The 18,261-nt window shown below is 41.7% G+C and overlaps 1 protein-coding gene across 3 annotated transcripts in view; it reads left to right on the top strand.

The window, feature by feature from the left end:
• Positions 1-18,261, top strand: part of KCNH8 (potassium voltage-gated channel subfamily H member 8) — a 256,175-nt gene that overhangs the window by 137,962 nt on the left and 99,952 nt on the right. For all 3 annotated transcript variants that reach the window (XM_029071286.1, XM_029071289.1, XM_029071285.1), the window contains exons 6-7: positions 7,814-7,971; positions 14,886-15,090. In XM_029071286.1, the coding sequence (XP_028927119.1) occupies positions 7,814-7,971; positions 14,886-15,090 (363 nt within the window). The remainder of the gene's footprint in view (positions 1-7,813; positions 7,972-14,885; positions 15,091-18,261) is intronic.

Below are 18,261 nucleotides of genomic sequence, written 5' to 3' on the forward strand. Positions count from 1 at the left end.
CTCCCTCTCTGGGCCCCCAACCCTCCTCTCTGAAGTCCCCTAGGGCCTTCTGCCGTACCAGGAGCGGTGACCTGGATGATGATTGTTCAGAACCCCCTGACGGATATTCTGGAGTTTCTGGTAACCTAGCCAACCTTCCTTGCTGTGCTAATAGACATTTTGGATAATGAATCGGAGCCGATTCTGTTGCTACCGATATGAACCAAAATTTGTTTGCGGGAGGAACATAAATCAGCTGGCAATGCAAATTGGGAGACGTGCTTATTTGAATTTCTGAGAATTGCTTCCAGTAGCTTTTCCATGTTCATTTATTCAAACAAACATAAACTTAGTTCGTCAGCCAGTTTTCCATCATTTCAGTACAGTTGGAGTGAAGTCAGAGCACTCACAGGTTGCTGTCTTTAGTCCCTATCTTTGCATATTTACAAATAGCAAATTCAGGAATGATTGTTTTTGTATTGGTAAGGGCCCATTCCTTTATTTGTCTCTAATGTAGCAATGAGGTCATAGTGCCGTTCCCGTGTACTCCTGGCGGAGTACGTAGGAGCTGAGGGGAAAGACTCTTGAAACGTACCGTCTATGGGGAGAGACAAATAGAAATCTATTTGAGATTTGGGGGAGATTCACATGCTTCCTCAAATAAGGGGTCCAGGTGACCTTTCGATCTCAAATCGTCTTGACTGATACTTCATTCCTTTGCTCCTCAAGCTTTCACTAACAAAAGAAATTAGAACGAGCCATAGGAAAGATGAGTTCAAGAAGGGAAGGAAAGCAAAGGCAAAGGAACTTGTTTCCATCCCTCTCCTTTCCTCTCTGTATGAACGATCTCCGATGCCCTTTTATAGACAGCAGCACGGGAGCTTGGACTCAGGAGTCTTTCCTAAGAGCAGAGGACGGGTCATGTGCTCTTTAGTGCTGGACCCCACTGAACTGCCTGAGATTATTCCCCAAACCTGTGCCCTCTTAGTCTCCCACAACCTCAGCTATCCCTCGGGAGCAAGCTAGTGACCTACGGACAATACATCCACTCTTTCAGAGTACTTGGATACCTTGCCAACGGTATCCTAGAGGCAACATGCTACTGCCAGGGACATGGGTGGGAGAATTACACTAGTGAGTACTTGAAAGTCCCAAGTGGTTGTCCAAAAAGGATGGAATCAATCAATAAGTTGTATTTATTGAGTGCTTACTGTGTGTAGAGTGCTATATTAAGTGGTCGGGAGAGAACAATATAACAGTTGGTTGACACGTTCCCTGCCCACAGTGATCTTACGGTCTAGAGAAGGAGACATATGCTTTTCTTTCTTAGATCATTCATACAATTTTGGTGATTTACATCTCTCCCACAGCACAGGGTCACGTAATCATTCTCTTCCCCAACTAAGCCCTCATTTCCTCCTCTCCCACTCCCTCTTGTGCCACCCTTGCACTTAGATTTGCACCTTTTATTCACCCCTCGCTCAGCCACACAGCGCTTAGGTACGCATCTGTAACTTATTCATGTTAAGGTCTATGTCCCCCATACCTTCCAACAATCAGGTAAACACTTTGGACGTACCAAGTCAAAAGAGCAAAGAACTTCAATCGTCTTTTCTTGTTGAATGCTTTTTTATCATTATTATTATAGTATTTGTTAAATGCTTACTCTGTGTCAAGCACTGTTCTAAGCACTTTTCTACTGTCACTGGATTATGACACATGTGAGTTGGGAAAAGGAGCCAAGTGTTATTTCTGAAAGACTTGTGCATGGAATCTTTTTTTTTTCACTCAAAAAGCAGAGAAATTAGATCTCTTAGGCAAGGCACCACTCAGAAATCCATCCAGGGCCACCATTTTTTAGCCAAAATCACAATGACTTTCTGCCAACTAAGCAATAATGTGGGGCTTTTTTTGTTGTTGTTTGTTTTTCATTCCTTGTCAATCTCCCTCTGTGGCACAGTGAAAAAAGAGTTGAGCATGTTTGCATCATTAAGAAATATGAGGCTTTGGAAAATTGGTGGATATGTACTGATTTTTTTGTCCCTAGTATGCCTTCTTGTCAAACAGTGGAATAATGTATAATTTATTTATGATTTATATTTATTTATTTCCAATAGTGTCACAGGACCTCAGAGTGTCCCTGAATAAGGCATTTTAAATTTAAAACTGAAAGATTCCTTAAATGGAACTAGGAAAGAACTCTGTCAACAGACTAAAGAAGCATCTATCCAATTCAAATGTTGTGGTACATGAAGTGTGTGAAAAAGAATAAACTCATGAAATATGAAACACTTGTTATGCATGAAATTACGAATGGAATTTTACCGAATTTTTATACCAAGCAAAAAAAAAAAAAATGATGGGTCCAATTTAGACCCTTAATGCAAACTTGAGCTTTAAGCAGCACTGGGTTCCAGTAAGATCTAAATTCTGATCTGTCATGCTTTCATTTCTATTCCCTGGTCCCAGACACCTGCCTTCATTCTAGAAATGTTATCACTTGCATTGCATAAATTTCAAATTAAAATAAAGGTAACGAGAATTTTAGCATACGTTTTTGACAGAACTAAATTCCCTGTGGACAGAATGGTTTTAATAAAAGAGAAAGGATTTTGTTTTTTAATGTGTAAATCTCCAAGTCCACTAAAAACATTTGGAGTTTCTAAAAAGCCTACTAAGCTCAACTCTGAGGGCGTTGGTTGGGTCTCTAATGTTGTTTCTCATGTTTCTGTTTTATTTTGGGGAAAACAACTTTTCCCTCTCACGTTTTGAGGACAAGTACCAAAGACGTGACCCACGTACTAACACTCCTTCTGTACACTCCTTCTGTAGAGAAGCAGCGTGGCTCAGTGGAAAGAGCACAGCCTTGGGAGTCAGAGGTGATGGGTTCTAATCCCGGCTCCGCCACTTGTCAGCTGTGTGACTTTGGGAAAGTCACGTAACTTCTCTGTGCGTCACTTACCTCATCTTTAAAATGGGGATTAAGACTGTGAGCCTCATGTGGGACAACCTGATTACCTTGTATCCCCCCCAGCGCTTACAACAGTGCTTGGCACATAGTAAGCACTTAACAAATGCCATCATTATTATTATCATTACACTCCAGCTACCCATGTAACTAACCTACCTTTGGAACTTCAAGTCAGTAATTCCTTTAAATTGGATGCTTTTAAACTACCATTTTTAAAAAATTGGATATAACTCGTTTGAAGTGCTGATCTCATTGGAGGACGATAGTTCAATTTACTATATTTCAAAAGCAGTCCAAATCTCAAAATACACCTAGGAAAATCAAGACTAACTGAAAACTAATGATTAATTAATCATTTGTTTTAAGGAAAATAATTTCTGAGGTTTATGAAATGCCTTTCAACCTGTTAATTAACTGAGTTTTGTGGTTCAGTAAATCTGTAGAATCACCATGCTAGTACATACGCTGGATTAATGTTTTGTTGCATTTTACAGAATACAGAGGCAATTAAATTGAGCAATTAAATTACAGTGCCTCAGATATCTACTTTTTATTCCACAAAACATATTAAGCCCTCATTTGAAAAAATGTTCATTTAAGTGCTACTTTTCAAACTGAAATGTCTTCCCTGAGGTAGAATTTAACTTGATAAAGCCTGTCTGTTTTAGAACAGGGCAAACTCAGTGACAGCTTGAAAAGTTATGACAGAATTCACATTTTCCTTAATGCCATATTAGCTAGCCAAATATTTCATCCTCCTACCTGTTACTGTTATTTAACTTGTTAAGTAGCAAGACTCAATGTGAGCTGATGAAGATCGGGTGTGTTGGCCGGGAGACGTTTGCAAACCTCAGCTTGGCTTAGAAGTACATCTGAAGGACAGCGGCTGTCCAGGGCTGCTGGTACCGGGAAGCAGTGAGGCCTAGTGGCTAGAGCATGAGCCTGGGAGTTGGGAGGACCAGGGTTCTAATCTTGGTTCTGCCACTTGTCTACTGTGTGCCCAAGGGCAAGTCATTTCACTTCTCTGGGCATCAGTTAGTTCATCTGTAGAAGAGAATGAATACTCTGAGCCCATATGGGACCTGGGCTGGGTCTAACCTGATTAGCTTGTATCTATCTCACTGCTAGAAGCAGCGCGGCTCAGTGGAAAGAGCCCAGGCTTGGGAGTCAGAGGTCATGGGTTCGAATCCCGGCTCCGCCACTTGTCAGCTGTGTGACTGTGGGTGAGTCACTTAACTTCTCTGTGCCTCTGATACCTCATCTGTAAAATGGGGATGAAGACTGTGAGCCTCACGTGGAACAACCTGATTACCCTGTATCTACCCCAGCGCTTAGAACAGTGCTCTGCACATAGTAAGCGCTTAACAAATACCAACATTATTATTATGCTTAATAATGCCTGGCACATGGTAAACTTTTACAAATACCATTTAAAAAAAAATCCTCACTTCCAGTGTCTCAAACCTACTTCAATAAGGTGTACTACTTCTTTCCTTTCAGTCACTTGTACGAGCTCAGACCTGCAAGTCAATATTTCTTGGGTTTCTAAAGACTAAAAAAATGCACCGTTGTACATCATCTTAATGCCCAGTATTTATGTCAATGTATAAAAATAATGGTAGGTCTCCGATCACACATTTCCTGCTGCATTCTAGACTTTTTTTAATGCCAGTTAGTTTGGTGTAATAGGTGGTGAGAGTGGGAAATAAATGCAATAGAGGTGTCTCTGAGCTTTGAGTGAATGACTACCCCTTATTGCAAAGTCCTGAGAGACAGGAAGTGTGATTAGTTACCGGAGGTTGTTCTAGGTTCCTTGAGCAGGGTGGATATGCACTGTGTGGGAGGAATAGGCAAGGGAGAAATGAGCAGGGAATCTGTGAGTAGGAGGAGCAAGTAGGAGTGATGGATAAACATTTTAAATTTGTTTTAGAAGGCAAGGTTAGCTAGTTGAAGTAGTCTGAGGGATGGGGTGATATTGTCAGAGCAGTAGGAAATGAATTTCTCTCTCAGTGCAGAATTTAAAGCTGCCTAGAAAAGAGAGAAGTTAGAGCCAAGGAGGCAAGTGAGAAGATAATGCTTGTTGTGATAAGGTTAAGATACGGAACGATAGGGCTTACGTACATCTACTATATTGGAAAGATTTGTCTAGATTCTCACATGTTATAAATGCCTCTCTGTTAAAAAAAAAATTTAAAATGCTACTTTTTATTGGTTGCCACAAAGCATTACATAAGGGATAGAATTACAGTGCCTGGATTCATTTGAGTTCCCCTTTTAAAAGGCCAGCTGTCCTTCCTGAGCGAAGAGCTCTGTGATGATGATGATGATGGTATTTGTTAAGCGCTTACTGTGTTCCAAGCACTGTTCTAAGCGCTGGGGTAGATACAGAATAATCAGGTTGTCCCACATGGGGCTGTCAATCTTAATCCCCGTTTTACGGATGAGTAACTGAGGCACAGAGAAGTCAGGTGACTTGCCCAAAGTGACACGCTGATAAGTGGTGGAGGCAGGATCAGAACCCATGACCTCTGACTCCCAAGACCATGCTCTTTCCACTAAGCCAAGTGCTTCTCTGTGTAGCCCTAAACATGAGAAAAGACACCTGAGTGCATGCTCACTTGGATGTGTTTCTGTTTATTTTTCTCTGATCAAAATACAATTTTATCATTGAAAGACTCTGTCTTATTCCTTTTTAATTCACCTATACTTCACCACGAAAAACTCCAGGGATACCATACAAATAAATCAGCCAGATCTCAGTTGTGTAGCTTCAGCAAAAAGTGTTGGAATGTTTGAATTTTTTAAATTGGCCTGCTTTTATTTAAAAAAAAAAATGTGATAATCCTTCACACTGTTCAGAAGACAACCACCACCATTGGAAAAAAAATCTGGCGTGGAATAGAGCCAACATCCAGGACGTCTAAGCTTGAATTTTAAATAACAGGTGTCAGGATTGATTAGAGGTCAAACATTGGCTTTTGGGAGGGATTTGAGAAGGGTTTCAGGACAAAGGAGCTCAGCTCCAGCCTGAGAGAGTTGTGCTGGGCACCCTAGTGCTTTCAGTCCTCTTCCCAGGAAACCCCACTAGCACTCGATTTGTTTTCAAAACCAGAGTGCACCTCTAGTCAGTCCTGACACCTGTTATTTAAAATTCAAGCTTAGACTTCCCGAATGTTGGCTCTATTCCACACCAGATTTTTTTCCAGTGGTGGTGGTTGTCTTCTGAACAGTGTGAAGGATTATCACAATTTTTTTTTTTAAATAAAAGCAGGCCAATTTTAAAAATTCAAACATTTACTTTCAGTTCATTTTCCATATATCTGGGATTAAACTTCTGATATTGTCTTTTTTTTTTTTTTTACAACTAGGAGATTCAGGTGGGTTGTCACAATTGTGCAGTTGTTCAATTTAAGATTTTATCATTGCTCAAAGTGTGTGATTTACCTTTCATTTTTGACATCGATAAGGCATTAATGGTAATCTAACCTGTGTTTCGAACAAACAATTTTCCATGGAATCAAAATGTTTATTCTATGCCAGCCTACTTTATTCATATGTATTTGAAGTACATTGTGGGAAAAGATTTTTAATATGTGAACCAATGAAAATAAGGTAAGCTAACTTAAACAGGGAAAAATAGCATAACAAAACAAACAAGTTTTCAATGTTTAAATGCCATGGCACTCCTGTATATGTCCAAAAGTGTCTCTCCAGTTCTTCTAACGTGATAGCAAATCCAGTACATTTTCTAATCCAGATTGGGATATTTTAGAAATATCCAGCTTTCTCGAGGGCGAAGATCCCAATATTTGAACCGTGATATTTTAAAAAATCAGCTCCTTTGGCTAGTTAGTCTGTACCCATAACAGTCTTCCAGTGACGCATTTTTAACCTTTAACAATTTTTTCTACAAAACAGTTCTGTCTGATTAAGAAATTACCAAAAAAGATTAAAAAACAAGCACTCTGAATCAGGAAAAAAAAATGTGTTCAGAAGTATCATTTCCACTCATTCACCAGTCAGTGCCCTCTGCCCTCTAGACTGTAAGCTCGATGTAGGCAGGGGATGTGTCTGTTTATTGTTGTACTGTTCTCTCCCAAGCTCCTAATACAGTGTTCTGCACACAGTAAGTGCTCAATAAATACGACTAATCTACTGAATGACTCTGTCCTCCTGTTCCGTGGAGCTTTTCTAGTGCACATTCAAATTTAACAAAGTGTGAATTTGCGATTAACTATCATCTACCCCAGCACTTAGTTGGGAACAGTGCTTGACACACAGTGAGTACTTAACAAATGTAATAATAGATCTAATATCATTAGATCATGATAATAATGATGATTTCTCCAAACCGTTTGCTCACGTCTTTCCTTCCGCTTGGAATTCTCTCCGCACTCAAATCCATCAAAGCATTTCCCTTCCTACCTTCAAAGCCTCCTGTAAAGACACCTTCTTTAAAGAATCATTCATCTGATGAATCCCCACCTCCTTGGTCACGTCACCCTACTAGCTACCTTCCCATAGGTTATATATCTGCTTATTAGTTCTTTGTCTCCCTCATTTGATTGTAAGCCCCTAAAAGGTAGCTGGTCTTTCACTTGCTTTTCCAAATGCTTAGTAAATACTCTGTGCTCAGTAAATGCTGTTGGTGGTTATCATGTTGAATTTGAAATGAATTACAGTTAAAATTCAGAGCAGAGGTATCATTTGCTCCTTAATAAAATAGAAATGAACAGCTTTTCCACTAAAATAATATTGAGATGCTTGAAGGAGATTTTAGGGATGTATTCATTAGCTGCAGGATCCGAGTGGCCATTTGATTATACACTTTATTTCACTACGCGTGTCTTTTTCTCTAAGCAGATATTATTTTAAATTTTCGAACAACCTACGTCAGCAAGTCTGGCCAAGTTATATTTGAAGCAAGATCTATTTGTATCCACTACGTCACTACCTGGTTCATCATTGATTTAATCGCTGCACTGCCCTTTGACCTCCTTTATGCTTTCAATGTCACTGTGGTGAGTACTACCCTCTTTTCTACTGTGATCATTAATCTCAGCATTTGTTTTCAAAATTTTTAAGAGCTCTGTGTTTTTGTGTTGAAATGGAAAAATGCATAAGTAGATAGTAATAATTGTTATTATCATGGTAGTACTTGTTAAATGATCATTATGTGCCAGGCACTGTTCTACGAGCTGGGGAAGCTAAGTTAATTAGGTTGGACAAAGTCCCTGTCCCACATGGGGCTCACACTCTTAATCCCCATTTTATAGATGAAGTAACCGAGGCCCAGAAAGTTAAGTGACTTCCCCAAGGTCACGTAGCGGACATGTGGTGGAGCCTGAATTAGAACCCAGGTCCTTCTGACTCCCAGCCCTGTGCTCTGTGAGAATTGAGCATAGCAGGAAGCAGCGCGGCTCAGTGGAAAGAGCCCGGGCTTGGGAGTCAGGGGTCATGGGTTCAAATCCCGGCTCTGCCACTTGTCAGCTGTGTGACTGTGGGCGAGTCACTTAACTTCCCTGTGCCTCCGTTACCTCATCTGTGAAATGGGGATTAAGACTGTGAGCCTCACGTGGGACAACCTGATTACCCTGTATCTCCCCCAGCGCTTAGAACAGTGCTCTGCACATAGGAAGCGCTTAACAAATGCCAACATTATTATTATTATATTGCCTCGTTCAGGCCACTGAAGTAAATGCCTTGGATCGGATTTGTCTTAAAGTGTGATGGTCCCAAACGTGGGCCTCTACAGAACAAATTCCGATGGGGAATATGGGAAGGTTTATCACAAATATTTCTGGCACGTCTTAAGCTTCAGGGAAAGGAATAAACTCTCTCCTGTTCTGTGCCCTGAGAGCCCTCATCAGCTAACCACTTCCCTCATCAGCTAATATGACTTGGGGAAACTACATTTAGGAGTGGAAACTGAAAGCTGGGTTTCTGGATTGAGGAAGCCTGAGGCCCAGAAATTTAAGTGACTTGCCCCAGGTCAGTTCTGACCAAATTGGCCCGATTCTCCCTTCTCTGGCCCAGTCCTTGGAGTGGCATAGGTGTCAGGGGATTGAAGCCTGCTGGGAAGGAGGTATAATTTAGGAAGGGTACCTGGTCGCTCAGCATGATCAGCATGTGACTCCAGACTGGGTTTAGCTCACGGAGACTTAATGGAATCTTGGTTGACTAAAAGAGTTACTTCACCTTAAAAACTGCTTTACATCCCCAGAGAGTAATTTCTATATTGAGAGTGTTTGGTTGAACCAGTGCATCTTTCAATAAGGCCTCCTGGCCAAAAATGGGATTAAGTGATTTAATTGAGCTAAGCGACTTGTTCTGAATGTCAACACTGGATTCGTTGCCTAGTTCCTTTCAAAGGGATGGGTGATAGGTTCTGAAGGATTGGTTTGGGAACACAAGGCCCCTCTTAGGATCCAGACCAACATCTGGGCAGCAGAATAGGTAAGCCATTTCTCTCTCTCAGATTGTATTTGCGGTTATTTCTTGTTGTTCTGGCCAAAGATGGCATTAAATAATTTATGGAGTTGAGTGAATTGTTGTTCTAAGGTTAACACTGGGATCGTTGCCTAATTCCTGCCGGTGGGTAGGAGATGTGTTAAGACAGGGTAAGATGGAAGGAATGGAGTCGATATATCACTCACTCCTTTTCATTCAGCAACTTTTGAATATACAGGTAGTACTCCCACCTATGCCTATTTGTCTTCAATATTTTGCACAAGCCAAATGGGGACACAGAAGGGTCTGCTGCCGAGTGGGCACAAAGAATTACGCTGTTCTGCGGCCGCACCTAGTTTCCCATAAAAGACCCCAACAGTTATTAAAGCAGACGCGTCTCCCTCGGCGGAGTGCAAATGGATGAATGCACACCAGAGTCTGTCGCTGAAGGGGCAGACGGGGATAAGTTGTTCTACGGCTACAGACTGAGCCCAGAGGCCTTTTGGGCAGGAAGCACATCTGCCAATTCTGTTATATTGTACTCTCCCGAGTGTATAATGCAGTGTTCTGCACACAGTAAGCGCTCGATAAAAGCGATGAAGGTGTACATTTGTGCTTCCGGGAGACCGGTGGAGTGTGTATGGCCTCACCAATGAAAAACAATTCAAGCTCAAGTCCCATTTGAGTATGGGGTACCTTATACCTGTACTCAAAAAGCCCCACACCAGTAGGTGGTTGCTTAAGAGACGACAGTGGCACTGGGCAGCACCCTGGATGTAGGAACAACCCTATTTTTTGGAGGGCAATGCTCATTCTGAATAGGGAGGGGAACTAGAAAAGGTGCCTGCTTCACCCAGCTCAGTTCACCAGCTCTGCGGTGTCAAAACAAGTGGAAAAAAAAGACTTCCATGATAAAATGGTTATTTTCTTAGTGTAACATCAGAATGCTCCATGAAAATGAAAATAGTCATTGGTGTAATCATAATGTTGGTATTTGTTAAGCGCTCACTATGTGCAGAGCACTATTCTAAGCGCTGGGGGAGATACAGGGTAATCGGGTTGTCCCACATGAGGCTCACAGTTAATCCCCATTTTGCAGATGAGGGAACTGAGGCACAGGGACGTTAAGTGACTTGCCCACAGTCACACAACTGACAAGCGGCAGATCCGGGATTCGGGCCCACGACCTCCGACACCCAAGCCCGGGCTCTTTCCACTGAGCCACGCTGCTTCTCTTATAAGCAGCGTATAAGTGTATAAGAAGAGTTTGAATAGTGCGTGAATGAGCCAGGTGAGGAGTGGATATTGCAGCACTAAGCAAGGCTAGACTACCAGATGAAGGACCAGCTCACAGAGGTAGGTGGTGGTTGCACTGCTTTTGGCGAGGCCTTCCCTCGTCATATGGTGCCTGCCAGGAGTTGGATTTGCAGTTAGGCAAGCACTGCTACTGGGCCTCCCAGATCTGACTGGAGGTATAAATGACCAGCTAATGATGCTATGCCTGCCCCTCGAACAAAAGCACTTCGCTACCATCAAAAGCGCGTTCCTTATGCCCCCCCCCCCCCCCCCCCACTGACAAACTGTGGTGCAGAAAAAAATGTTTGTGACAAAGATTCGTAGATGAGCTGAACCGAGGAGTACAAACATTGGATAATGGATAATGAAGTTTAATCTTTTATGCCTGTAGACCTCCCTAAATAAATCTGTTCCTCCCTTTGTTGTTTATTATATGTGGCATTTAGGTGTATGTAGATTGTTACCACATCCTTGCTACTGCTATTTACCAAACAGCCAACTGGGAATCTTAAGTAGTCCCTGGACGGGATTCAGAATGAAAAGCCGGTGAGCTCCGTTTAGGTTCATCCACCGAATTACTTCAAAACGGCCAGTTCAGATGGGAAAGCAGTGGGGCCTAGTGGAAAGAGCATGGTCCTGGGAGTCGGAGCACGTGGGTTCTAAATCCCGTTTCTGCCACTGGCTTGCTGTGAGACCTTGGGCAAGTCATTTAACTTTTCTGTGCCTCAGTTTCCTCAACTTTAAAATAAACCTTTAAGATGAAATACCTGTTCTCCCTCCTAATTTGACTGTGAGCTCCATGCGAGACAGGAACTGTATCTGACCTGAATAACTTGTATCTACCCTGTTGCTTAGAATGGTGCTTGACACATACTAGGCACTTAACAAATGCCATAATTATTAATTTTTGTTTTTATAAAACCACTCAACACCTTAGCGCTTTCCCTGTATTGTTTGCTGCTTTAGAACTCTGTCAAGTCTTCGAGGTCATTGGGCAGCTTTGCGTATTGCTCTTACGGGCAATTCCACAGGCCTTTTTTCCATATATGAAAATACACTTGGCTTAAATTCAATTGTGTTTTTAGCACCATCGATGGATGGCTCCCCCATGGAAATAATGCACAGTGAAAGCTCACGTCACATTCTCTAACATGCTGTAAGTTACTTTTCTTCATTAAAGTGATAAGTGTTCCCAGTACGGTCAGAGTTCATTTTAGAATCGACTCGGAAAATTTAGTTTGGAATATTTACAGCAATCTTGAGTTTTTGTGTGCCAGTGATTTTTTTAACAATATTTTCGATGTAAGCTGTAATATTTGAGTAAATATTATGTCAGCATTTTTAAGAGGCCTATAACTCAACTGTTAAAAATGCTCTAGGGAAAAATCTGGTGAGTAATATCAATCAATATGACATTTTTTGTAACTAGAGATTTCTAAGTGTTTAAAAAGTTCTCATTGACTAGATAAGTATGCCAAGATGACAATTTAATAATTTAAGAAACACTTCCAAAGGCAGTCTAAGGAAATGCATCATTTCAAAAAACTCCCTAAAAGAAGTATTGGGTGACTTATGAGACTCATGGGAGCACAAATTAAGGAGAGGCTTTGTCCCAATTCAGCTCAATGTGGATAGGGAATATGTCTACCAACTCGGTTATTCTGTACTTTCCCACAAACTTAGTACAGTGCTTTGCACATGGTAAGTGCTCAAAAAACAGGATTGATTGATTCACTATCTAGCAGGCAATGTGGATATTTCAAGAAATCCTTGTATTTGGAATTTCATTTAATGGAGTGGTAAAAACAAAACAAGTTGCACTCCAAGAGTAGTGTTTTGAAGAGACCATCATGATCTGAAAGGACCACTTTGAACCTAACTTACGGACAAGGGGTGACTTAAGTTCTGGAGAAAATGCAGTATAATAATAATAATGTTGGTATTTGTTAAGCGCTTACTATGTGCAGAGCACTGTTCTAAGCACTGGGGTAGATACAGGGTAATCAGGTTGTCCGACAGTCACAGTTGCCCACAGTCGTGCAGCTGACAAGTGGCAGAGTCGGGATTAGAACCCATGACCTCTGACTCCCAAGCCCGGGTTCTTTCCACTGAGTCACGCTGCTTCTCTAATAAGATACATATTAAATAAATAAGATACATATTAAAGTTTAGCCTGGACCCAGTTGAGTTAGAGAAGCAGCGTGGCCCAGTGGAAAGAGTATGGGCTGGGGAGTCAGAGATCATGGGTTCAAATCCCAGCACCGCCGCTTGTCAGCTGTGTGACTTTGGGTAGTCACTTAACTTCTCTGTACCTCGCTTACCTCATCTGTAAAATGGGCATTAAGACTGTGAGCCCCATGTGGGACAACCTGATCACCTTGTATCCTCCCCAGCGCTTAGAACAGTGCTTTGCACATAGTAAGCACTTAACAAGTACCGTCATTATTATTATTAGTATTATTATTATTATTATCTCTGTGAAAACCCCAGTAATCACTGTACTACAAATGGGAAGAATAACAAGAGAAAGATACAAAAGTTTTCAAGATGATCATTAACTGGTGGTATTTGTTAAGCGCTTACTATATGTCGAGGGCTGTTCTAAGCACTGGGGTAGATACAGATTAGTCAAGGTGGAGACAGTCCATGTCCCACTTGGGGCTTACAGTCTTAATCCCCATTTTAGAGAAGGAGCGTGGTTTAATGGAAAGAGTTAAGGGCTTGAGAGTCAGAGGTCGTGGGTTCCGATCCCGGCTCCGCCACTTGTCAGCTATGTGACCTTGGACAAGTCACCTAACTTCTCTGTGCCCCAGTTACCTCATCTGTAAAATGGGGATTAAGGCTGTGATCCCCATGTGGGACAACCTGATTACCTTGTTTCTCCCCAGTGCTTAGAACAGTGCTTGACACATAGTAAGCGCTTAACAGATGCCATTATTATTATTTTACAGATGAGGTAACTGAGGCACAGAGATGTTAAGCGACTTGCCCAAGGTCACAGAGCAGACAAGTGGAGGAGCAGGCATTAGAACGCCGGTCCTTCTGACTCCCGGGCCCATGCTATATCCACTAAGCCATGCTGCTTCCTAAGCAGCCGCTAAGGTTTGAAGCCACAACACCAAGGCTGATGGTCTGTTAACCCGAAGCTAGTCACATGGCTACTGACGACCAGGCTTAGGGAAGTGTCCGGAAAAAAGAGTTCCCAAATTATTGTTTCCCGTATTGCCTTTACTTCAGGCATAGCTTTCACAAAGAGAAAGCCCTTGCTCTGTGATATTATTCGTATGGCGTGGTCCCGGCCGGGAGCATATTTGAGGCCCAAAGCACAGTTAGCCAAAATCAATTTTCTCTTCAAGCGCTCCCGGAGGGTAATTAATTAATCCTTGCTGACCTCCCTGCCTCCTGCCCTCTCCCCACTCCAGTCCAATCTTCACCCTGCTGCGCAGATGATTTTTCTACGAAAGCATTCAGTCCACGTTTCCCCACTCCTCGAGACGTCCAGTGGCTGCCCGTCCACCTCTGCATCAAACGGAAACTCCTTACCATAGGCTTTGAGGCACTCGATCACCTTGCCCCCTTCCTACCTCACCTCACTGCTCTCCTATTACAACCAAGACCCCACACTTCTCTCCTCTAATCTACCCACTGTACCTTGATCTTGCCTATCCCACCACCACCATCTCACCCACATCCTGCCACTGCCCTGAAACGCCCTCCCGCTTCGTATCCAACAGAAAATTATTCTCCCCATCTTCTAAGCCTTATTGAAGGCTCATCTCCTCCAAGAGGCCTTCCCTGACTAAGCCCTCATTTCACTTTTTCCCTCTCCCTTTTGCGTCATCCCTGCGTTTGGATTTGCTCTCTTTTTTCACCCATCCCACTCAGCCCCACAGCACTAATGTACATATCTGTAATTTCTTTGTTTTTATTAATGTCTGTAAGCTCATAGTGGGCAGGGAAGGTTTCTGCCAACTCTATTAAATTGTACTCTCTGAAGCACTTAGTACGGTGCTCAATAAATACAATTGCTTGTTGTATTCGTCTAGTCAGGTTGGTGCCTAGAACTCAGTAGGCATTCAACAAATACCACTGGCTGATTGATCGAAGTACTGTTCTGCCATCGTATATTCAAGTACTGACCTTTTTAATCTCTTCATCTCAATTTCTGTGACTCTGTTCTTTTCCATAGGTGTCCCTCGTTCATCTTCTGAAGACAGTGCGATTACTGCGACTTTTACGTCTTCTTCAGAAACTGGATCGTTATTCGCAGCACAGCACAATTGTCCTCACTCTGCTCATGTCTATGTTTGCATTGCTTGCTCACTGGATGGCATGTATCTGGTACGTCATTGGCAAAATGGAGAGGGAAGAGAACAGTCTCACTTGGGAAGTCGGTAAGAGTCTACGTTTTCAAGCTTTGTTTTGCATATGACATGAAGATGACTAACACTTTGGGAACGTATCTGATGACCCCTGTGTTGTATGCTGTTTATCAATTTCATTATATTTTTCATTTTGGTTGATAATTGAATCATTATTGCTGGGAGAGCCTTTTAGAACAACTCTTTATTTACCGAGAAAGAACAGGTATTCCAGCAAAAGCGGCACATTCCATTGTGTGTGAATGCATTTACATCCTCGGTCAAGGCCCCTACTTTGGCAGCTTCAGCTAGGAGGTTTCCTATAAGCATTTTTAGGAATTTCAGTATTTTATATTATTTGTAGAGAAAGGATTTTAAAATAATCTTAAAGCATCTGAAACAGATTGCACCGTAAAATCAAATTCTACTGTCTTTCAAGAATGATTCCACTAGCTTTCCAGAATATTCTAGAGGATAGAAATAGTAAAGAAATGATATCCATTTCTGAATTCATTCATTCAGTCATATCTATTGACCTTTACTGTGTGCAGAGCACTGTACTAAGCACTTGGGAGAATACAGTATAATAATAAAAAGACACATTCCCTGCCCACAAAGAGCTAACAGTCTAGGAGGGGTGGAGACAGATATTAATATAAATAAGTACATTACGGATATGTACATAAATGCTGTGGAGCTGGGAGGAGGTAAGAACAAAGGAAACAAGTCAGAGTGATTAAGAAGGGAGTGGGAGAAGAGGAAAGGGAGGGATTAGTGAGGGAAGGCCTCTCAGAGATGTGCCTTCAATAAGACTTTGAAGGGAGGGGGAGTAATTGTCTGTCAGATAAGCGAATGATCATTGACCTAAGAGAACATGGCCAAACATGTCTTGGCAGATGTACTCTTAATGCAGAAATTTTCAAAAGGATACCGGAAGCCCCTAGAACAAATCAAAACTTGTGCATCTTTGTAGAATAATAAGATTCCTTTTATTAAACATTTCAATTCAGGTAATTCTCAATAATGTTTTACAGTCCATAGGGGCCACAGAAACACTGTGGACAAGCATAGGAAGGGAAGGATATGATAGGGCACATAATAATTTTGTTTTGAGGCTATAGGATATAGCAGGGCTTTGCCATTAGGTACCGAAGGATAAATCTCTTCTCCTCCCACTACCAGCCCTCAGGACATTAGCCTCTATTCAACCTCTTTCTTATTCAACCAAGTGGAAAGTGCTGAGAAATCCCGTCCATTTTAAATTATTTGAAGGAAGCAATCTGTTGTCGATGAACGTCTGACCTTCATTGTGCTTGCTTCTCAACTCTATTTGGCCGAACGGTCTGTGGGATTTCTGTGGGTTACTATCTTGAAATTGTGTTGAGTCACAGTTCTTTGGCCTTAGATGATGAGGGCTCCCCACCCCATCTATAAATTGAAGAAATATCAAGAAATGCAACGTTCCACAGAGAACAGAAATCACAACTGTGCGTCTCTGTTTCTTTCTGGAGCCCCCCTTCCTACTCCCCCCACCCATCCCCTTACTGTCTCTTCTCTATTACTTTGCTCTTATAAATATAAGTACCTTAAGCATATATTGTCCAAGCATCTCAAGTTTATCCTTGCGTTCTGGGAAGCTTTTGGTTTGAAACCACACTTATATTATTTTGGATACAGAGTATTCATTCAATAGTATTTATTGAGCGCTTACTATGTGCAGAGCACTGTACTAAGCGCTTGAAATGTACAAATCGGCAACAGATAGAGACAGTCCCTGCCCTCTGACGGGCTTACAGTCTAAGAGTATTTTCTAAACTTCCTCATTAAGGAAAAACTTTTAGTGAACTTTCAAAAGCACACAGCTGCAATATTCTAAAAAATATAAGCAACTCAGATACAGGGAGATAGCCTAAAGATTAAAAGAAAAAGCCCTACTCTCCATATTGGTGGAATGTGAGCAGTGGGAGGAGAAGTGACGCAATCAGGAAGGGTAATAATGTATTCTAGCCTTGTAGTTGGAGAAGGTGTGGTTGGAAAAGGTTTTTGCGAATACCCTGGACTGCCCGAAAAACAAACAAGTGGATTTTGGAGTAAATTGAGCCAGAGTGGTCTTAGGAAGGACAAATGACTTGACTTAGATGAGCATATTTTGGACACATAATCAGGAGGTCTAATTATGTGGAGAAGACATTAGTACTAGGAAAAGTCCAGGGAAAATGTGGAAGAGGCAGACCCGCGGCTAGATGGATAGAGACCGTATCAGTGATAATGGAAGAACCGTTAGAAAGGTTACGGCAGAAGACAGGATATTCTGGAGAAAATATATCCATAGGGTTGCTATGAATCGGAAACGATTCGACGGCACCTAACGGTAATAATAATAATAATAATAATACCCTTGTAGTTAAATATAAAAACATACATCAATCTACCAAGCCTTATATTAGATCTTTGCATCCTTAGTTCAGTATTAGTGAGTCTCAGTGACTCACTAAACATACATTTCAGTGGAGTGACTTTTATATATTTTTTTTTTTTTGCTCATTCATTCCTTTATCAGTATTTCCAGAGTATCTTCCGGGTGCAGAGCACTGTACCAGGTGTTTGGGAGCATACAATTGTAATAAAAGATATCCCTGCCCCTAAGGAATTTGTGATTTAAAAGGAGAGACAGGCAGGGACAAATTGTACACAAGAATAAGAGCAGAAAAAATGGATATAAATAAAGGTAGCTAAAAAATTAATATGAATGCATGGAACAAGCATAAGGGTAGCTAGTAGAAATATATGACTGAGGAAGTAGGGATTACTCAGGGAGTGCTTCCTGGAGGAGGGGCTTTTTGCCTTTGATCTGTATTAAAATTCTTACGTTCCCAACACCTGATTTATTTTAGGCCAGGGCTGATGCTTTTCAGCCCCAGGCCCTGTGATTTGATGATAATTGGCAAGGCCAGTCTAGTGAGAGAGCTACTGGAGAAGAGAATGAAGCCACTGAGGCTACACAATATTGAAAACAGTTTCCATCATCCTCCCACTGCCAGAAAGTGGCATTTTGCCAAATGATTAAACTCTCTATTATTTTATTAGAAGAGTATCTACCCTGAAGTGTCCAAGGCTTCGACTAGTTTAGTGAGCCTGATCCCGTGGATTTGGTTTTTACCATGCAGACACTCCTACCCTCATCCCTGGTGGGCCTGAGACTGG

This window comes from Ornithorhynchus anatinus, chromosome 8 (genome assembly GCF_004115215.2).
Source record: "Ornithorhynchus anatinus isolate Pmale09 chromosome 8, mOrnAna1.pri.v4, whole genome shotgun sequence".
Lineage (NCBI taxonomy): Eukaryota > Metazoa > Chordata > Mammalia > Monotremata > Ornithorhynchidae > Ornithorhynchus > Ornithorhynchus anatinus.